This window comes from Alosa alosa, chromosome 2 (assembly GCF_017589495.1).
Source record: "Alosa alosa isolate M-15738 ecotype Scorff River chromosome 2, AALO_Geno_1.1, whole genome shotgun sequence".
Lineage (NCBI taxonomy): Eukaryota > Metazoa > Chordata > Actinopteri > Clupeiformes > Clupeidae > Alosa > Alosa alosa.
Window position 1 is genome coordinate 19866756 of NC_063190.1, and position 22060 is coordinate 19888815.

The following is a 22060-nucleotide window of genomic DNA, read 5'->3' on the forward strand; positions in this document are numbered from 1 at the left end:
GGATGCCTGAGCCTAATTTCTTTCTGTCTTACTTTCCTTCTGTATTCAGTGATTGATTGATTGGTTGATTTTCCTGTGTAGTAATACAGTAACATTACATTACAACTATGATATTCGGTAGACTCTGAGGAAGGATAGGCCTACAGATGGGTGGAGAAGTATAAATATGCTGATTGAAAGTGTTCATTTGTTGTACTGTGGCCTATATTCTTTGAAAACTGGGAGTTTGAATATTTCTCTGTGATAATGATGAAACTAATCACTTTGAGCATTATCAAGGTTTTTGCACTATATTTTTTGTATTGATCTGCACTCATAATAAGGCTATGACTTAGCATCTCATAATTTTGACTTTTATATCTCATAATCAAGACTTTTTTTTCCATCAAGTGACGGAAACGCGCTTCCATATAATATCCTAAGCCAGCGGTTCCCAAACTATTTTCCCCCTCGTACCACCACCTACACCTTTCCTCGCGTAGGCTAGGCCAGTGTTTTTCAGCCACTGTGCCGGGGCACACTAGTGTGCCATGAGAGATCATCAGGTGTGCTGCAGAAAATTACCCAAATGTCACTCACTGGTCCAGAAAAGCAACTGTTGCATCAAAGAATTTATAACCACATGCTCTCATTGATTGTATGATTGCACTATTTGTGGTATGCAGGCATTGTACAACGAGGGCCCCATATCCAGTACACAGAATCATCACATATCCAGTTCATAACAACAATTAAATTAGATATATGAAACAGAGGGGGCTTGTTTTATTGAGCAGGTCTTGCATAGAAGCCATAATAAGGCCATATCTACGACGGACTATTAGGGACAAAAATATTTTTCCCCTTGCGAGATTAAACTCGACATGTTGACTTTAAAGTCGCCATGTCGACATTAAACATTTCGAGAATAAAGTTGAAATATCATATCTACTTTAAAGGAACCGTATGTAAGAAAAATATGTCAATTAATCATAAAATGGCCCTGATATGTCACTAGACATTAAGAAATCATGTTCATTTCAAATACTTATATCACTGACAACAGTAGTCCAGCCAGGATATTGTCATTTAAAAAGTGAAGTTGCAGCCCTCAACTGTTGTTGATGTTGTGTTTTGTCATGTCATTTTGTGTTTTGAACTGATGCGCCACCCTCCATCTATCTACTAATCACGAAGTCAGTAGTATTTCGCCATCCGCGTGTGCAACCTCGAGTCAGGGGGAGGGGATACACCGCTCTTCAGTATTTTGAAAGTGATTGCAGTACCAGTTTTGGCCACAATCTTACATATGGTTCCTTTAATCTCGACATGCCGACATTAAACTCGAAATACAGTTTAAACATTTCCTACAGTTTAAGCTATGTAGCCTACACTAACACACAATATGTGGCATGAATAATAGGCCTACTTCAAATAGGTGTTATTTCAGATAGATTGCTAGATTGTAGATATTTGGATAGATTGCGTCTTCTGTTAACTCATTGCCGTCATCGTGAAGCGCTGTATCTCGCGGTTATACGATGCACTATTATATAGCTAGAATAATACATGTTTCCAATGATATAATGTTTCTATAGTAGGCTACAAAATGTTATTTCACTCTGTTTTACGTGGGTAAGGCCACCGCACATCCAAATAACTGCCCTTCACAGGCCGTCATTCTCCATAACATGGAACTCATTTTTCTAAAACTGCTTTTCCATGTCTCCCCTGCATAGGAGGCTATAACACAGATATGTATAAGTATATAGATTCATCACAAGTAAACACAATAAAGAATGGGAACGTAAATTGGATTATGTATTCTAAGTTGTAATTCCTCTGTATGTCCTGTTGGTGACCTCAGTGAGAAGTACTGTTAAGACGCTCTTAGCCGGTAACGAGTAGCCTACTCTGGAGCACTTGTAGATCTACGAGTTTTTTCACGATGCTCTTAAGCTACGATGGTTTCGGGAAACAGTCGGCAAATCTTAAGACGTTCGTAAGAGGGACTTTACGATGCTCTTAGGCTTAAGATGCTTTCGGGGAAGTGGGCCCAGGTCGAGAGCTGTGACGCAGGACGTTCCCTGATTGGCTAGTCAGTAGGCGATGCAATGTGTTGATTGGCTCTGCAGAAACTGTCAAGACAGTGCCAAAATTTGCTGATTGGCTCTTCAGAAACGACGACAAAACACTGCCAAAATGTGTGTCTGTAAAAATGTTTTGTAGCTTCGTAGATCCAGTTTGCACACGAAAGATAGATGTCGCACTTCTCCCATGCCTGTAGCTATAAAGCTGTTCCACACACATTCAAACTAAATCCCTGTGGACAAATGTTTTCACAAGTGCACAACATATTTCTACAGGTACGCATTTATTTTGCACACAGACAAATGAATTCCACGGTTAGGCCTACAAAACGGTTCTACACTTGTGCAAATCATATTTTCGAAGACAAAACTCTATTACACACGTGAATATCTTTTCAGGGACACACAATCTTTATGGCGTTGTTCTGGTTCCATAGTCCTAAGCCATTCTACCATAAAAGTGTCCACTCCTCAAAGACAGGTGTTAGATGTGCTGTTTGGATCTGTTTATCGGATAACAACCTATCGAATCGATGCCAGAAATGGGAGTGATGTGGTCACGGTCCCAATGTAGTGCCAACATGGTAAACCGGGAAATCGAAACTTAACTTCGTTGGAGCTGTTTGACAGGGTGTAGTAGCCTAGTCTACGTTTCATGATTCACAGCTTCTCTGCTCTTTATGAAGTCCGCTCTGCTCTGCGAATCCAGTGTTAAAATAACGACTGAACTTTGAAGAATGCATCAACAATCTTACCACAGTCCGGTGAGTAACCTACATAACTTGAATACGAAGTTAAGTGGGGAAAACAAATCTAATTGTTTGAATACGACTATTAAAGTATTGCATAGAATCGACTTAGCCTACTTTGCTATTCGTTTGATCCATGTTAAACATGACTTGGCCCTGTGCAAAATGCGTAAAGATAGAAAATAGGCCTAACCAATCATTTGCACCATTATGTCAAGTAAAGCACAGCATCTGTGCACAGCATCTGCACCATATGTCTAAGGTTGTCAATGTCGAGTCAAATTAAACGTGATTGTATGGCACAAAATCATGTTGCCTGTAAGCCTATTGAAATGTAGTAAATTGTAAAAGTAAATTGTCCGTAGTCGAGCCTTAGTTTGAAGCTCTGACAGTCGATTCTTCCTCCCCAGAGACTACCATTTACTGGTGCAATCAAGGGTGGTCTTCGTGAAGGAAAGACCATCACTGTCACTGGAAGAGTGCTTCCCGGTGCGGAAAGGTAATATTATAACTGTATTATGTCATAGGATGTACCCGACAAACACAGGACCTTATTGACGTCCGCAGCAAGTTATCGTTTGGTTATTGCGTGACGTCCGGTGCAGGACTTTCTGGGGACGTCACCGTCAGGTCCCTCGGATGACATTTGCATTTGGTCATTTCAAATACCTCCTAATGATCCGACAATAACGTTATACCGGGGACATTGGGGGGACGTTTGTTTATTCACACATGGCAGCGGAGTTGAGAGCACTGCAGGACGGAGACATCACATCCATGCACGACTTCACGTTACAAGTCTGGGGATGACTAAAGTATCTATCTATTTATAGCAGTAGCTGCATTAGCCTACCTTAGTCTAAGGCAACATACAGTTTATGAAGCGTCTATGGGCAAAGTAGAACCATATGTCTACTTTGCTCATAGACGCACAACTTCATAAACTGGGAAAAGGGTTGTTAAACTCAAAATGTATGTGCTACATAATTACATAATTCAGCATTCGAACCCCGACCAGTAGGCGTGGCTGAAGTGCCCCTGAGCAAGGCACCATAACCCCTCACTGCTCCACGAGTACCGCTGTTGATGCAGGCGGCTCACTGCGCAGGGATTAGTGTGTGCTTCCCCTCACTGTGTGTGCACTGTGTGCTGTGTGTGTTGAACACTAATTCACGGATTGGGATAAATGCAGAGACCAAATTTCCCTCACGGGATCAAAAGAGTATATATACTTATACTTATACTTTTGCGCTGTCACTAGCAGAAAATGAGTCTGGGTTTTGGTCAGTGCTGAGTATAGTAGGCCTAAGGGGTCAAGGTGTAGCCTATGTTTGTGCTGGATTTTACAACGGCATCGAACGCGATTCAGCCAATTGTTTTAGAAGAGTTTCTGGCAATGTAGGCGGCTACAGATAAAATGCGTCGCAGCAACCACGGAACAGACACGCAACGCACACGCCAACTCGCGGTTGTGCCCCCCCGGCTCTGGTCGTGCCTAACAACGCCCCTTAGCTGTTCTAAAATCAGATTTCGGCCTCTCGGGGATTATTGCTTAAATCTGCACCTGAGACGTGGTGAAACTGCAGAACTGGTATCAAAATATGCAACTATCAAGCGCATCATTGTGCATGTTGGAGCAAATGACATTTACGAAGAACAGCTGTATGTCAAAGAAGATTTCAAGGAACTTTTCTCTGCCCTATATGAGCTTGGAATACAAATTTTCATCAGTGGCCCACTCCCAGCAGAGGGAAGCTTTGTATTTACCAGACTATTCCGTTTAAACACCTGGCTCGCAAAAACATGCTTTTCAGTTGGGATGAATTTTATTGACAATTTTAACCTTTTCTGGAATCGCAGGGAATATTTCAGACCGGATAGCACAGAGGTGAGTTGGACTGGGACCGAGATCTTAACTGAAAACTATCACCTCTCTCTCCTGCACCAAAACATTTTTTCTGCCAACCTTGAGCCGAGCCTCTGATAAGCGCTCAGTAGCCATACAAACGCTGGGTGCTGCTGAAATGACTCAAAGTCAGTCACTGGCGTCAAACTCTCTGGAATCTCAGCAAACAAGGATGCAATGAGCATGAGGAGATAGCACCTATCAAAGCTGCTGAGAGGCTATCAGAAAGGAAGAGTCATGTTGTAACACCAGTACCAATACCCCTCCCCACCTCCATCGACTCCCTGCCACCACAAAGACACAACAACATGAAATACACTACTGGAATACCTGCTGAAAGCGAAACATATGCAACAAAATCCCCAGGACCTCAGCAGGCAGATGGAGACTCTGAACCAATATTCAACTCCATCTTCCTTGATTTCCAATCACCACCTACACCCAATCACGTCTCCACCCAATCAAACTCCCCAGGCCACCCAAACCCCCCATATCTCTCACCACCATCCCCACCCCAGCACCCCACCACCCACTCAAACTCCCCAGGATCCCCTGTATATTTGCATTGAGTTTGACTGTCTTATTATATCAGGGGATCTAAACTTGAATGTGGATAATCCTGAAAACAATTATGCCAAGGAATTAATTGCACTAATCGATACTTTCTCCCTAACACAGCATGTACATTTGCCAACACACTCTCTCAGGCATACCCTCGACCTTGTTATCACAAAGGGTCTCAAATGTCTCTACAGCTGTCTCTACAGCTCTCTTTGAGCAAGCACTTTCACAGACGTCAAGTCAACTGTCAGACTCGGTAGAAGACTTATTTGATCACTTTAATGCAAAAATGGCAAACATTATGGATGACATTGCTCCAGTACAATTCAAGAAAATTAAGGACAAACAGAAAGCACCATGGAAGCAAAATCCAGCGGTTAAACTCCTAAAAAGAGATTGTAGGAAGACCGAAAGAAAATGTCATTAATACAAACTTCAGATCCATTATGAAATCCATAAAGAGATGCTCCGCACATATAACTCTTTTGTTTATGTAAAGCACATTGAATTACCTCTGTGTATGAAATGCGCTATATAAATAAACTTGACTTGACTTTTGACGCTGTGTGCACACTCTTTTGACATGCGCCGAAACGGACATGTAATGTAGCTGACACGCAGCTGCCACGTTTGCGGTCTAAATGAGGCCTTATAGTGATAGCGCACAGCACATCCTATATTCTTGAGATTCTTGTTCTAGACAGACATTTAGGATAACATGTAGAATGATTGCATTTAATTTTGTGTTATTTCATGTCCATACAGATTTCAGGTGGACTTTATGTGCGGCTCAGACAGAGCCCTCCACTTCAACCCACGATATGGCAGATCAAGTTACATTGTGTGTAACACCTTGCAAGGATCGAACTGGGGTAGTGAGGAACGCAAAACACCATCACCAATTGCCCTCGGGGCTAACTTCACCCTGATATTCTTGGTCAACCACGACTCCTATTCGGTTCGGTTTGAATATAAAATTGTCTCTTCAAAAGGCACACATTTTTCAACTTGTTCTAATTTTAACAAACTCCTGCATCATTTATTCAATAGTGTTATTCAATAGTGTTTCTCCATCCATTCAACCAGATTGTTGTGAACGGTGCCCATTTCATGGAGTACAAGCACCGCATCTCTGCCACCAGGGTCCAAAGCATCTTCATTGATGGAGGAGTGGAGATATATTCAATTGCCTTCCAGAATCCCGCAGTAAGCATTTTGATTAATAGGAATAGGAACTCCAAGGCTGACATCTTAATGACCACTGACCACTATAGAAGTCTTAAGAGATCAGTGATGAAGTCCAAACTTTTCTCACCTGTTGTTTCTCGTCGGTGGAACGAGCCGTCAGTGCCTACTAGAGCAAGGCCATCCCTCTCCATCTTTAGAAAACTCCTGAAGACCCAGCTCTTCAGAGAATACCTCCTAGTAGCACTACTTACAACTAGCCTTGCTAATTCAAGCACTTATCACCTGACTAGAACTGACACTTGACTGTATAAAAACAGCACTCACTGGTGCACTTGTTCTTATTGTACTCTACCTTTTAAATGGTTTTAAATTGTTTTAGAATTATTGGGAGAATTGTTTTTAAAAAGCTTTAAACTGTTTACCATGTTGTAAGTCGCTTTGGTTAAAATGCGACAGCCAAATGTAATGCAATGTAATGATTACAGTATTGACATGCTATGGTGCCACAGCAGGCAACTTGGTGCGTCCAAAGTCGTGTAGGCCTGTCTTTTTTTTGTACTCCACTTCAGGGTCCTACTTGTCAGAGTCCTTTTCAGAGTCCCTCTAATCCTGCTCAGTATACAGTGTTTCAAGTCACTCAAAGTCATCCAAAGTCTGTGAGTGTTTGTCACCGTATCTTATGTTTACTGTCACTACTATAAACACCAAATCAATGTTCCTTGTTCATGTACCTTGTCTGTATGAACCTATGTGAAAACTATAAGGTGTCTTTGAGTGTCTTGAAAAGCGCTATACAAATTAAATTATTAATAATAATAGTAATAATGTAAGTAGCTGTAAATGATCCTTTCACATAACCAATGACCTCATTTATCCTTTTAGCAGCAGAGCCGCAGGGGAAGAAATAAACCACACTTCTTCCAAGAAGCTGCTGCTGTTGCCCAAGCAGCCTCCTTCCAAATGGTGGGTGGACGGTGGGGGATACATACAAGAGAGTTTGAGAACTGTTTATTATTGTCTCTGCGGTACTGGATATTTTTGCACAAAAGCTGTGTATCACATCAAGCCTCATAGTTCCATTGTCCAAAAGTGAAATACGACATGATGTCTTTTTTCCATCTTGACAGGCTCCACCACCATACAGCCCTCCCCAGGCTTACGTAAGAGCTCATTTTAATGTTGACATTTTCGTTGATCATTAGACCCTTTGATATGTTACCTTTATAATGTATCCACATTTGTTAACCTGAAACCTTCTAGGAACAGCTGATGTCAAAAGTAGAACGCATGGAAATTCCATGAAAGGGTCTATACTCGATAACTCTTACACTGGTCTGAACCAACAATTCACTAATTACTAAGCATTCAGAAGAGTCAGGAACTTTTTGATGTTTTTCATACAAGACTAAATTCTATATAGGTACTGTCACTGAACCAGTACAACAAAATAAAGATTTAAACAAAACCAGCAGTGAAAAAAATTAGATACATATTTATTTTTTTAATGTTTTGATATATATGAAAACATATCAGGTTATATAAATAGTTTTGATAAATGATTAGACAAGGTAGGTCATAGTCCAAATGCCATGCCCTTATTGCTCCATGCTTGTCTGTGAAAGGGGAGAACATCTATTGCAACATTTACATATTTACAAATTTTACACAGACTGTACCATACAAGACTGTTATTCAAGGCGGATTATATCCTGGTAAAAACATCACCATTCAGGGTGTCCCAAACCAACAAGCTGACAGGTACAGTGTGTACTTTGCTAGTTAAACATTTTATTACTGGGTAATATTCGCCATGTTATGCAAAAGGTTTTTGTGAGAACTCTGCCAAGTATTGTGGTAGAGCTCACTGAGATGTCCTAGTTTGCATTAGGGATGTGACGGTAAACGGTATATTATTGAACCGAAGGATACGCCCCCTACGGTTCAATGCGCAGACGTGAACCGCGATAAGTCGGTACATCTGCCATTTATAATTTGCAAACATTTATCATTGCACCACAAACTGCACACATGTTACACATTCACAAGATACCTCCAGAGAACCAGTGCATTGGCCCTATCACCTCTGCAACCAATCAGCCCTTCCCTGCTAATGAAGCAAAGCGCTGATAGATTGATGCGCTCTGTATGCAAATGAGTTCAAAAAACATTAGAACACAGCTGCTTGTTACAAATGGCGTTTACAAACGGAAGTTCGGGAGGAGCGTGACGGAATTTGCCACGGCTCCTTATTCAATCAGTCAGGGTACTTATTCGCAGTCTACCTGCTGAAGTTGCAGCATCGGTGTTACTCCGCTCGCAACACACCACCTCCCCTTATGCCTCCCGTCTTCCATAGTTAAAGAATAAGGGGGTTTATGGCGGAATCCTGCCCGACTCCTGCCTGCACAGTCGATTCCGGCACGATTCCGCAAAGCCCTGCAGGACAATCGCCAGAGACCTCGCCAAACATGCTCTTTTATTATGCTTTTATGTATTATGCTTTCAGGAATTCAGGAATGTGAACTAGTGATAGCAAGGCAGAGAAACAAATTTTGAAGTCAAGTCAACTTTATTTATATAGCACATTTAACACAACAGAATTGACCCAAAGTGCTTCACATATAAAAACAAAACAAAAACAAAACAATAACAGTAATAATAATAATTATAAAATGAAAACAATAACTAGACAATAAGAGGGAGGGGGGTGTGGTATATTAAAAGCTTGGTAATATCAATCAGTGCAAGGATATGTTTGAAGTATTAGGGTTACAATCATTGGTCAAGTATTAAGTAATAAGTAAGGTAACAGTCCAGACTGGGGGAAGGAGGGAGGGGTTGTGCAAATGGGCTAATATAGCCATAATGTAGACATAGTAATATAAAAACTATAGCATTGCCAGGGTAGCAGTGCATATGGGATAAAGTTTAGTAGAAAATAGGAGAGACACAAATCCACAGTCAATATAAGAGGTTTGAGAGGTTTGAAGTAATAGGGTAACAGCCATTGGTCAAGTATGAAGTTAGGCCTCAGTCCAGACTAGAGGAAGGCTGGGAAGGTTATGAAATGTCATAGGCCTAGTCAGTTATAGGCTATTCAATGATCAGTTATAATGTCCACTCCACACACATTTAGGCAGCAACGTAACTTTTGAATTCTATGAAACATCACAGTGAGAGACATTTTAAATAGATTGACACAGACACCACAGCTCTTTTCACTGATAGTTGCACGAAGCAATTGAAAACTACCCTATAGTTAAAAACTATACTAGGCCTAGTCAGTCAGGCATTTCTAGCTACAGGCATTTCATGCTATAGGCAAAATATAGTTAATTGTTTAAATCTGTGTGTGCGTGTGTATATACGTATATATTACAAAAATATATAGAAAGCCAGGGTCAGGGTGATTAAACTAAACTCCACACGATCTCATTCCAGGTTCTGCATCAACCTGCAGTTTAACTCGGGCATAGCCCTCCACTTCAACCCCAGGTTCAAAGAAAACACAGTGGTGTGCAATAGTCACCTGAATAATAAGTGGGGACCTGAGGAGAGGTCCGGGGGGATGCCTTTCCACTGCGGACAGCCATTCACGGTAGGTATCTGGTCATGCCTGTTCATGGAACCAGAAACTTAGCTGAAATATGCATCATTAGGGCTTCAACAATTCATTGATTAATCAATTAGTTTTAAACTATTAAGTTAATTGGCAAATATGTTGGTATTCAGTAAATCGGGGTGAATAATGTTTAAGGAAACTAAGCTGAAATATTCATCATTAGGGCTGCAACAATTCATTGATTAGTGTTGATTACTATTCAAGTAATCTGCAACTATTTTAAACCAAAATTTTAAAAAAGTAACATTGAAAGAAAAAGGGCATTTTAGGACGTCATCTTGGGCTTTGGGTAATGCTGATTTTCTCTGATATTTGATAGACCAAACAAGTAATCGATTAATCAAAAAACTAATGCAAGGACAGTGAATTTGTTGTACATCGCTATACTGTCATATCAATTTGCTGTCATTCATTTGAAGGGTCCAATGGGAGAAAGAGAATTGTTTGGAAACTAAGCTGATGTTGGATGTTGGAAAATGTGGATTTTCAAAACTGATTAAAAAAAAGGGAAAAGCATGGAATTTAATATAATATTCTAATTTTGTGATAATTAAAATTGAAGTGGTCAGTCGGAGTAATGAAATGTCTGTCTTCATTACAGGTGATGTTTGTGTGCGACACCCAGTGTTACAGGATAATTGTCAATGGCATCCAGATGTTCACCTACAACCACCGGCACTTCAGCCACGAGCAGACGGACATTGTGGAGATCTCTGGGGACGTGAGCTTGTCCTCTGTGCAAGTTTGATGTCTATGCTGAACCGCAGCATCTTCAAAATGTTTGTGTTGTGTTGAGTCCCACACATAATTAGCAGCAATTGTAATTACAGTTTCTTCTCACATAGCCTAGTTCTGCTAGGGCATATATGATGGAAATAAATGTGAATGACAATTGATTGATTGAGTGATTATCTATAATTTTCTTGTCAATCCCTAATTATTTCACTCTACACACTGGATGTCAAAGCAGTAGCCTAGTATTATAAATAGAGAATGTACTCGGTAGTCTGTGTTTAGTTGCATTCTTTCTTTGTTTTTAAACAAAGATATAAGACATGACAATGACTCCCAAATTCGATCTACAGTCTTTAAAGTACAGTAAGATGAGAATGATACCTCTGAAGCCTGCAAATGTGTAAATCGTGTCAGTCTGAATGGAATGCCATTTGTGGGTAAATGTAAATGGCCTCTAGGGGGCAGTGTATACGTATTTGTAACAGAGCTAGACGGAGCTTCGGCTTTGTAACGAACATGCCAGTAACCTTGGTAGGCCAACAATACATTTTTGTGCATTTGAATACACAAGGCAGAACATTCGAAATGAACACATCAACAGAGAGTTTCATGTGGCCATTGTCACATATTTCAACATTAAAGAATGAACATTTCCTACTTGTATATGGACAATAATAAAATAATTTGCAAATCTTACTACTACTACTACTTACTACCCCTGAAGAGATCTAGTGCAGAAAGCATCCGATGTGTCAGTGTTCATGGCCCAGTTGGTTTGCAAAAGATGGCAGCCACATAATTTCCAAGGACTGTCAATGGAATGTAACAGATCCTCTCAGCCAGATAACGGACCCCCCCCCCCCCAAAAAAAAAGTCACGTGCGCTGTCTTTTCTCTCTCTTGCGCAAACAAAATGTGTGTTCCAAATAGTGCGTAATTCTGCTTCATAAAGTTGAACAAATGCATGTGGTTATTTTACAGATATAAATAGCCTACTGTCATGCAGTTTATGGGCTACAGTGCACAGTTGGGAAGTTATGGTAGGCCAACTTGGAGTGAATATATACACACAGGGGAGATTCTTGTAGCTGAGCAGAGTTGGGTGTGTAACGCGTCAGTAATCACACTACAGTTCCTAATAGTGTGTGAGCAAAGAGGCCCCTTTCCATTACGAGTCTTCGCGGTAAAACCTAGGTGGCGGGAACTTGTCCAGGAACCTGCTCTCACGCGGTCCTCCTCTCAGTCCTTGTGTTTCCATTACAATTGCATGACCCTGGTCAAACTCGCCAGCCTCTGGAAGTTTGTTACAAGACAAATGCATATGCAGCTTTTACTTCACGATCGCGACACTAATTAGCAGCTGCAGCAAATACTCTCCCCACACTAGCCTAATACCTTTGCTAAAGCTTTATTATCATGTACTTACATGCAGAGACAGTAACCTAAATATTCTGACTTACTACCTAAATGAGTCTATCCTCCTCAGAGGTGAAAAATAAACATTTTTGAATCAGCTAAACCTATTTTACGCAAATAGGCATACGCTACCTTCAAATAGTGAATTTAAGTCCAGTTTAACCAATTATAAAGCCTATTTTAACGGAAATGTGTTCATTCAGCGTAGGCTCTCAACTCTTATCAGTTTTTTTGTAAAGTGTGTATAGTCTTCCACTCACACCTCGTTCAGGCTATGCACAGGCGGGTAGGCTGGGTGTAGGCTGAAGCCTTCCCAAGGAATATGGGGAGTATATGGCCTGGCATATGTGTATTATGAACACATCACATCTCTTAAAACAGCCTAATCCTAGTGTCGTCCATAGCCTCTTGCAGCATCAGGGATGGATTACTGCACGGGCCTACCGGGCCCAGGCCCAGGGGCCCAAGAGGTCAGGGGGCCCTGAAGCCCAAGCCTTTGCATTGAATCATTACCTCAATATCAACAAATCAGGATGTAGGCTATGAATCTGATTGAATTTAGTATTGGCCATCCCCAAAATGCACCAGAATACAGGAAATCACATCAAACAAATTAAAACATTTCTGGGGGAGGACCCCCAAACCCCCCCTCCCACATATACGACAATAAGTGGGGGGCCCTTAATACATCTGGGCCCAGGGGCCCGAAAGTTCATAATCCGCCCATGTGCAGCATGCCATAACCGATATGTTTGCAGGGTTGCGGTGCCACTGGTTTACGAGTCTATGCTCTGGACGTATAGCCTATTGAATAAACTGAGCATTTCATGATACCCACCCAGATTACTCGTCACATCAGTACTACTCTCTATATTTGAGATAGCATAGGCCTACTAAGAAGAAAGGAATCCTCCTCAAGCCGTGGAGACGCATGTTGCAATGGTGCTTTACCCTGCCATGAGCCGGGTGCGTGGAATCAGGCCGCCTCCTACAGCAGTCCCTCCGAGACGGTCTTCTTGGCTTTAGAAGCTAAAAGCTACCTCTTTGCTTTTTACTATTTACAATCGGGCCGTTTATAAGAGCTAAAAACTAGATGTAGGCCTACCGCAAAGCGGTACAAAATATGACTGCCGCTCAGTCCTGCACATTCTCTCCGCAAAAATAAATCACGCTTGTCAATTTGTCTCCATCTCCTACTCCATCCCCTACTCTTGCAACATTTGTGTATGTAAATGAGTGTGTGCATGTGTACGTTTGCTTTTCTGTATATGTGTGATCTCTCTGTGTGAGTTTTCGCTTGTGAGTGTGTGTGTGGGGGGGTAATGGTGTGTGTGTGTGTGTGTGTGCGTGTGCGTGTGTGTGTCTGCTTGCCTGCATGTGTGTGTTTTATATGTGCGTGTTTGTGTGTGTGTACGTGTGGGTGTGTTTGTGCATGCGTGGGTGTACGTGTTTGTGTTTATGTGTGTGTGCGTGCGTGTGTATCTCTGTGTGCATGCATATGCCATATGTCTACTGTGTGTGTACAGTACAGGCCAAAAGTTTGGACACACCTTCTCATTTCAATGCGTTTTCTTTATTTTCATGACTATTTACATTGTAGATTCTCACTGAAGGCATCAAAACTATGAATGAATGCAAAGTTATTTGGCCCACAGATGAATATTTGTCAAGTTATGGCTTGCTGAATATGGTATTAAATAAAAATAAAAAAGCAACTTTGAAGAAACTAGAATATAAGACATGTTCTCAGTTATTTCACACTTTTTTGTTAAGTACATAATTCCACATGTGTTCATTAATAGTTTTGATGAATCTACAATGTAAATAGTCATGAAAATAAAGGAAACGCATTGAATGAGAAGGTATGTCCAAACTGTATGTATGCCTGTACTGTATGTCTTTATGTGTGTGTGTGTGTGTGTGCATGCGTGTGCGTACCTGTGTGTGTGTTTGTGTGTGTGTGTGACTGTCTGTGCTTGTTTATGTGTGTGTGTGTGTGTGTGTGTGTGTGTGTGTGTGTGTGTTTATTTATGTGTGTCTGTGCCTCCCTGCATGTGTGTGCATGTATCTTTACATGTTGCGTGTGTTTGCATGTGTGTGTGCATGCGTTGTGTACAGTCACTAAATGTACACATAATATTCATGTATGGTCCCCCATGAACAGAATTCCACGAAACTTGGCATGCATTCAGAGGGTGTCATAATGATCCTACACTTCAAATTCTGTGCAGTTTTGAACCTATCAGCCAAAGGTATCTGCGATTACAATGCCTTGTTTTTGCTTTTTCATTAACTTTTGGGCTTAAAGAAAAAAAAATGTGTCTGTCTGAGCTGCCGCATGTTCACGTTAAACGCGGTCACGCGGTCAGTTTTAGTTCTGACAAATCTGGTCACCCTACTCTGGTAGCACTCAAAAAACTGAAATTTGGGGGAGCTGATTTGATGAGAGTAGGAGCACTGTTTGCTTGATCTAACCATGTCTCAGTTAAAAGTAAAAAAGGTTGTGTGTGCAAATCAAATCATTAATTAAGAATGATTTGTTTGAAAGAGATCTGATATTTAGGAGTGCTAGTTTTGTTGCAAGTGTTGGGGAAATATAGCCTGGCGGGCCATCCTATATCATTGAAATGTATAGTCTGGAATCGAACCATTCACCTCGCTTAATCCAAGGGACGGGCAGAGAATTGTCTTTCAAACTGCCTAGGCATGCAATAGGCCAGCGCTACGACCATATCCGTATCCGGTCGGCAAAACGGCAAATACATCCTTCTTCGAAAGGAATGACTTAAGTGCATTGTGTTGCTCAACTTTCAAAGAAAAGCACAAGTCCAACTCCTCCAAAGTTGGAAGCGCCCGATTCAAACAACTGCTCTTCATTAGCCATAGCCACCTTCCTTGTTGTTCACCGTCGCTTGGGACTGTCGTTATCCTGTTAAGCCCGCCTTAAGACTCTCTAACAAAATAGGCTGTGATTGGATGGCGTCCACGGCGTCAGCCAATAGAAATCCCTATGGTTTGATACTAGACGTACAGGCTGAGCAAATTAATTTGCCGCCGCTAGGGTGCGTCTAGATTTCTAGGCTAGGGGAAATGTTATCCACGGGGGAAATCTGAGGTTGTTGTGGTACTGGTAGGAGATTTGACTGGTTAACCCTGTAAGCTTGATGCACTTGTCTTCTATTACTTGTCAAAACAGGAATAGAGAATGTCATGGGCTTACTGGGTCCTGGCATGTTCTCAAAACTACTGTCAGTACCATTTATATTGCAGGGACCCTCTGAATATCATACAAGACTGTCATCATATTGTCCTCTGCAGCTGCCATCAGTATTTTCCACTGCATATTCCATATATGCCGGCTGAGAAAATTTGAGAAAGAGGTTGCTGCTGCTTAAGAGGGGGTGAAGGTGCCCTGCGTTTAAACAGGGAGGGGGAGGGCGATGGGGTGAAGGTGCCCTACGTTTAAAGATCTTGGGCTAGTAAAACTCTGCATGGCTACTGGTAGCAGTCTCTCCATTCTGGCAGGGAACATCATCTGCTTGGGTGAGGATGGTGATGGGTATTCAGGGGATCCTGCGGAGTTTAATTGGGTGGTGGGATGATGGGGTGAGGATGTTGACTGGAGATCACCATCCCCACACCCCCATCAGTCTCAGCCCTCCCTTTAAACCCCTCCTACACTTATAAAAGGACATACATTGGCTAGGGATTCCACATTCAGAGGCTGAAGCTTACAAGGGCCATTGAACTCTACTCTGCAGTAATCTACCTGTGAGTATCCATAATCACATCTATGTTCAATACTTTTGAAATGCTTTAGCCACAGCAATGACCAATATTTAACTTCTCTAAATGTATTTCTTTAAACACGAGTTACTTAAAAAATATATCTGTTTGCTTACAATAGTATAGTGCATAATTTCAAAAGTCACAACTGGTCTATTAAATAGCAAATTAAGAATGTTTTTTTAGGTGTCCTTGCTGAATTTTAACCTTGAAGTTGTACATAAGTTAGATTTATTCTTTGCAAAAGTGCCGCACACTGGCACAAAAGTGCTGCACACTGGCACCAAAACAGCCGAGCTTTCATTACAATTGGACCTGTTGCCTGCCCCGGCACACCAGTTGCATAACAATTTGAAATCTTCAACTAACAAGCATTCAATCTATTTCTAAAGTGGCACCAACATAAATAGAGCATGTCATAGTCGTCATTACTGTTTGCTCTTATATTATTGCTGTGGTTCAGTTGATTTGAAATGCATTTGCAAAGAGGTTTCATCCAAATTACACCTGATTTGAGCTAGTCACACCTAGGTTAAAACTCAGTCTCTTATTTGGGAATTATTGATTCTACTTTTGTGAAATAGCCCTGAAGTAGTTGTGTTTCTTCAAACAGTAAGCATCATGAGCAGGAACTTTCTGACCACCCATGATGAGCTCCGTAAGGGTGACTTCCTGATGTCTAACAACCAACAATACAAGGCTATCTTTCAGGTATAGACTGCAAACATTGTGTTAACCTCAATCTGCTAATGTAATGCAAGATGGGTGTTTCCTTCATAAAGGGATGTTTTCTTTGTCTGTATAGGAAGATGGCAACTTCGTCATCTATGGCTGGCAGCCAATCTGGTCTTCAAAAACTGGTGGTAATCAAGAGGCATACCGCCTTGTTATGCAGCAAGATTGCAACTTTGTCATGTACACAACTAGTGACCAACCTTGTTGGGCCACTGACTCTTATGATCCGTGTGAACATTGTCGGTGCCGTGTATTTTTGCGTGATGATGGTGTCCTGGAAGTTAGTCGGAATGGTGAAAATAAGTGGACTTCACATTAGAATTAGTGCAGAAGATGTGAGGAAAGAAAGTGAATGTAAATGTGATAATGAGCATTCACCTGCACAATGCTTGATTGATGTCTTGACTTCATTAACTTCAAATAAAGCTACAATTAAAACTACATCCCAGTCTGTGCTGTTAATTTACTGCAATAAGAAACAAACTGTTTTAATTATTTAATAGTTAAGAGCATCATGGCAGAGCCTTTTATAAGACTTGTTAGTCAAATCAAGTCAAAAGGTTAATTGTCATACATTTAAAAATCTTCAGAATTGTCCTGTTAAAGGGCAAGATGGATTTAGTATTAATCAACACATATACAATCAACACCTATTCAAAGTACCTTACAATGAAAACAATAAAAAGAGGATTCAATCAAAAGTGTTCATTTTTTTAGTGTTAAAGTATAGAGTTACAATATAGTCATTTCAACTCTTGTTTACGCTAATTCAACTATAAGATAGTTATTTATCAAAAAGAATTGGTGTTGATACAGTGAGTCAATGTCAAAATCTGCAAACTCTACACGAACAAAAATGGCATATGGTGTTGTTAATGTAGGCCTGTAGGCCTATTTATGTTAAGTTTCAGTCCTACTCTCTAAAACAGATGAGTTAATAAAACGTATTTGTTAGTGAGTTCCATTTGCTGCCATAAAACTTACCACAGCAGTGTTGCCAAGTCATTATAAGTGACTTGGGCTTGTTTTTTGCTAAATGACTTGAAAATATTAGTAGTTGCGGGTTGCATTTCGTTGGGCTTGTTTTTTTTGTGCAGTAGCTTCTTTTGGGATTGCTCAATACCAGCTGCCTCTCCCTTGCCTTTACCCGTGCTTTCCTCTGTCTAGAATTTAGAAGTTTCTCTTTGCCAAGTCAGAGTGATGGGGCAGCTCAGATGTAAAGAGCACACAAAACCTTGAGGTTTTGGGCTTGTTGTCAAGAGACCCGGTTGCTGGGACGTCACTAGGATTGAAAGACAAAGGGGTTAGCCCCCAGGGTTGTAGGTAGGCTAATGCGCGTACATAGAGCATGCCGGGGGAAAAATCATGGTTATGGGATTTGGCAGACGCCTTTGTCCAAAGCGACACACAAATACAAAACAATATAATACTTAAATTTAACAGGGAACTATTTAATATGTTGGTCAGACTACATTAAGGAAAATAGCAATAATAAACAATAATGTCCAACATTCATGACACCTTAAAAGGGCTTCAATGAATTGGTATAAACAGGGACACCATGCCATTAGTTTTCACTCTCGCAATATTGCTAATTATAACAACGGTCTGTGGGGACTGATATTGTAGGGCTAGCTTGCCAGTGGCGCCCCCAGAAAATGTTAACAGGGGTGGCCAGTTGAGGCCATTGCAAATATTGGGTGGCACACCAAAACAAAACAACTTCATTTTACTATTATGCTCTTTCATTCATTTCATTTCATTTGCGTCATTGTAAGGGCCATCTATTATGCTAGGCCATATAGTTTTGAAGACATATAGGCTACTCATATCTGGGAAAGTATGATGTGATCATGCTTGCATATATCTTATGTCAGCCTTTATGTCAAGGATTATTGCACAATAATCCTCTCTTGAGCCATCACTTACCTCAGGAGGTAGAGTGGTTGGGCAACCGGTTCAAGCCCGGCTCCTCCTGACCCTGTCAAAGTGTCCATGAGCAAGATGCGGAACTGTGATCCGTGCAGATGAGAATGCAGATGTATGTGTGTGTGAATGAGTGAATGTGAGGCATGCTTTTATAAAGCCACGGAAGGAAGAGTATTGGGCGCTATATAAATGCCGTCCCAAGTATAGTAAAACTGGGGAACCCCAAGAGTGTCCAAAGCTGCTGTCTCCTCCTGTCCTGTTTTGTAGCACGTCCAATCAGGGGTGTGTTTCCCAAAAGCATATAATAATAATAATAATAATAATAATAAGCTTTATTTCTATAGTACCTTTCATACACAAAATGCAGCTCAAAGTGCAAAGTTACAGTTGGAGCATGTAACACAATTAAAGAGAAGAGTCAGTCATTATCAGTCATTCCTCTTGCTGTGGCCGTTTAGATAGATAGATAGATAGATACTTTATTGATCCCCAGGGGAAATTCAAGGTCTCAGCAGCATACATACAAGACAAACACATTCTTTAACAGCAGAAGAGTAATTAAAGTATATAATATAAAAACACAACTAAGCAGTAAGGACAGTAGAAGACAGAATATGTACCATATTAGTAAAAAGCTAACCTCTGTAGTTGTAGGCTATGGGAAAAGCACCCCAGAATGTGATAACAGTTCAACGACTTGGCCCTGAATGTCAGTGTAATAACACTGAGTTTGTGTAGTCAACATCATGATGGTGCCGGGGTCTTTGGGTCTCCATGGGCACTTTGGACCTGAATGTGGTACGAGCGCTGTAGCCAGTAGCTTCACAGCGCCCCCTTCTGTTGGAACTATTAAGAATGGAGTTGATGTTAGACCAGAGACTTTCTAATGAGGAGACATCACTCAACAAATCTCCCATATAAATGTATGGGGTTAGTTCGTAATGCAAACATGGCAGTTGTCTACACTATCCATCCACTATCATCTCCATTGTCTTGCTACGGGATGTATCCTAAGGTCCACTATCGCTCCATTGCTACGGGATGTCTCCTAAGGTCATCTCCATTGTCCTGCTCCAGCTGTTCAACCTCCCGCAGATATGAACACACATTGCCATCTTGGATGAGTCCAATGGCTATAGTGTTGTCAGCAAATTTCAGGAGTTTAACAGCTGGGTCCTGAGAGAGGGGCAGCCTATTGTGGTGGGGAAGAGCAGTGAGGACACATTTGTGAGGAGCACCAGTGATTGTATGTGTGCAAGTGACTTCTGCTTCTCACCAGTTCAGTAAACATCACTCATGCCATAAAGTACCATGAATTTAAACCATGTTGAATTCAGTCACAGGAAAATGACCATCATCCTTAGTCTGTGAGACACTTTTAACCCATCTTTATCTCCGAGGTGATGTGATGCTTCCTAGTGGTCATAAAACTCTTATTGTTCTGGACTCTTTGGGAAGCAACAACAAATCACTCTGTTCATGCAAGCATTTATTGGGTAAGCTTCTGAATTGAATTCATTTTGTGGCATGCGGTCAGGAAATTAACTCATAACCGGACTGGTTAATGAGGTATTTTTAGATGGCCTATTTTATCTAGTGAACGAACACATCCTTAAGAGGATATTTCCCCAAATGATTGGGTAGGCCTAATTAGATTGGCTACTGGAGAGTGACTAGATTAGCTAGTTTTTAGTCTACTAGCCTGAGTAAAATATGAGTAAAATAAAGTATATTGTTGGTCTTGTCCGATTACATGAATCTCATGAAACTAGCTGTCACAGACAGTCATGAGTGCCAGGCTACTCTTAAACTACTTAAATAACTACCTTAACTGATCAAGGTCCCTATAAGCAGATAAAGAGAGTGATGAAGTTAATTTGACCAACGTGGGTCAAAGTAACATGAATGAAATCACACATAAACACACACACGCGTTCTTCTCGTGTAGGCTACTCATTCTCTAGCCTCCACTGCATACACCAGTTATGAAGCAACGCAGGCGCAGTACTTGTCTATCACAGCAGCTTCACTGCTGTGTCGCTGCCTGGAAAGGAGGATTTAAACTTCCGGCACTGTCATGGCGGCGTGGTGGTGTTTCTGATTGAGAAACGAGAGAATAACAAACCACCCCCACCTCTTGGTGCTTTTATTAGTAATCAAGGATTTATCATTCGCAATTGAAAAGAAAAAAACATAATTCGTTGGGGGATTACAAGAAGCCTGTCGCGGCAGCGTCTTGGCCCGCGATGGCTGCGCACAAACCCGTAGAATGGGTTCAGGCCGTAATTAATAGATTTGACGATCAGGTAAGATAATTTGTAAATGCCTTATGTATTTATGGTTTACGGGATATATTACACTTTGCAGGTTGTTGCTGGATTTGTGATATCCGTGGAGTTTTCTAGGTCTAGGTATCTTACGTTTCGATATGCTAGGATTGCGGATTGCGATTTGATAGCTCGTTTGCCCACCACCACTCCTGTACAGTAGTACTGCATCAGGCAAAACAAGACAGGCTGCTAACATTAGTTCTGCCTAAAGGACAAGCTCTATAGGTATTCCGAAATGCAGTTTGTATTACGAGCCACACAGATGACTCTCCTCGTCGTTTATGCAAGGGAGACACAGACGAAAATTGCAGGCTTGGCTACATTGACGATGTCAAAAAGGAACTCGGATACAAAGACATCGAGGCATCCTGGTATTCGGCTAGATTGAAACAGCTTCAACCCACCTCCAGATGTTTGGCTAACTGGCGTGCCAACGCTAGCTATCCTGCTTCCCAGCTTTCCAGTTGCCCAGGTGCCTTACTGAATAGTTCAACAGCATCTGGCTAATGCCTCGTTGTTTTGCTTTTCTTTTGCTGTTACATTGCAGCGTTCAAGAGGTAGCTGTCAAATCTCACGCACTCAGGTGCTCAGCTAGTGTAGCCTACTCTGCTCATTTCTGTATTCGTAGTTCAGCTAGGCTACTTAGTACTCGTATGTCGATTTGAATTTGGTGCATTGATCAGGATTTTCTTTTCACGAGTACATGAATAACATAATGTCAGTGTAAAAAACAATCTAAACAGTTCATCCTTTACACTTTAGACTCTAAAGGCTGACTTCTGCCTGTGTTCCTGCTTATAACTAACTGCCTGTGGAACTCATTGCACATTCTTCAGATTTTACTCGGGATGTTGTTAAAATGTTTCATAAATTCTGTGCACAGGCCCATTTTCGTTCATATGCTGTATTAGGCCTGTTGCATGTGAAGACAAAGTTCACATATTGGCATATTGCCATTGGCCATAGTCATTGGCATGTAGCCTAGGCTAGTCATATTATCATTTAAAGTTAATGTGGTCTCATATTATAGTGACA

At 41.2% G+C, this 22060-nt stretch overlaps 2 protein-coding genes across 9 annotated transcripts in view; both read left to right on the plus strand.

The window, feature by feature from the left end:
* Positions 1-2615: 2615 nt before the first annotated feature.
* On the plus strand, positions 2616-10991 carry LOC125291247 (galectin-9-like). 2 transcript variants are annotated; one of them, XM_048237920.1, is made up of 10 exons: positions 2616-2833; positions 3229-3317; positions 6051-6243; positions 6372-6491; positions 7043-7129; positions 7359-7436; positions 7601-7633; positions 8143-8231; positions 9915-10071; positions 10697-10991. In XM_048237920.1, the coding sequence occupies exons 1-10, from the start codon at positions 2807-2809 to the stop codon at positions 10841-10843; spliced, it is 1020 nt and encodes a 339-aa protein (XP_048093877.1). In that variant the 5' UTR covers positions 2616-2806; the 3' UTR covers positions 10844-10991. The 2 variants fall into 2 exon arrangements, with proteins under 2 accessions (XP_048093877.1, XP_048093876.1); XM_048237919.1 differs by having other exon boundaries at positions 2620-2833; positions 7356-7436.
* A 9755-nt stretch (positions 10992-20746) lies between these two features.
* The window catches only part of nf1b (neurofibromin 1b), a 74644-nt gene continuing 73330 nt past the window's right edge, over positions 20747-22060 (plus strand). For all 7 annotated transcript variants that reach the window (XM_048269397.1, XM_048269415.1, XM_048269426.1 and 4 more), the window contains exon 1: positions 20747-21001. In XM_048269397.1, coding sequence (XP_048125354.1) covers positions 20942-21001 — 60 coding nt within the window. In that variant the 5' untranslated portion in view covers positions 20747-20941. The remainder of the gene's footprint in view (positions 21002-22060) is intronic.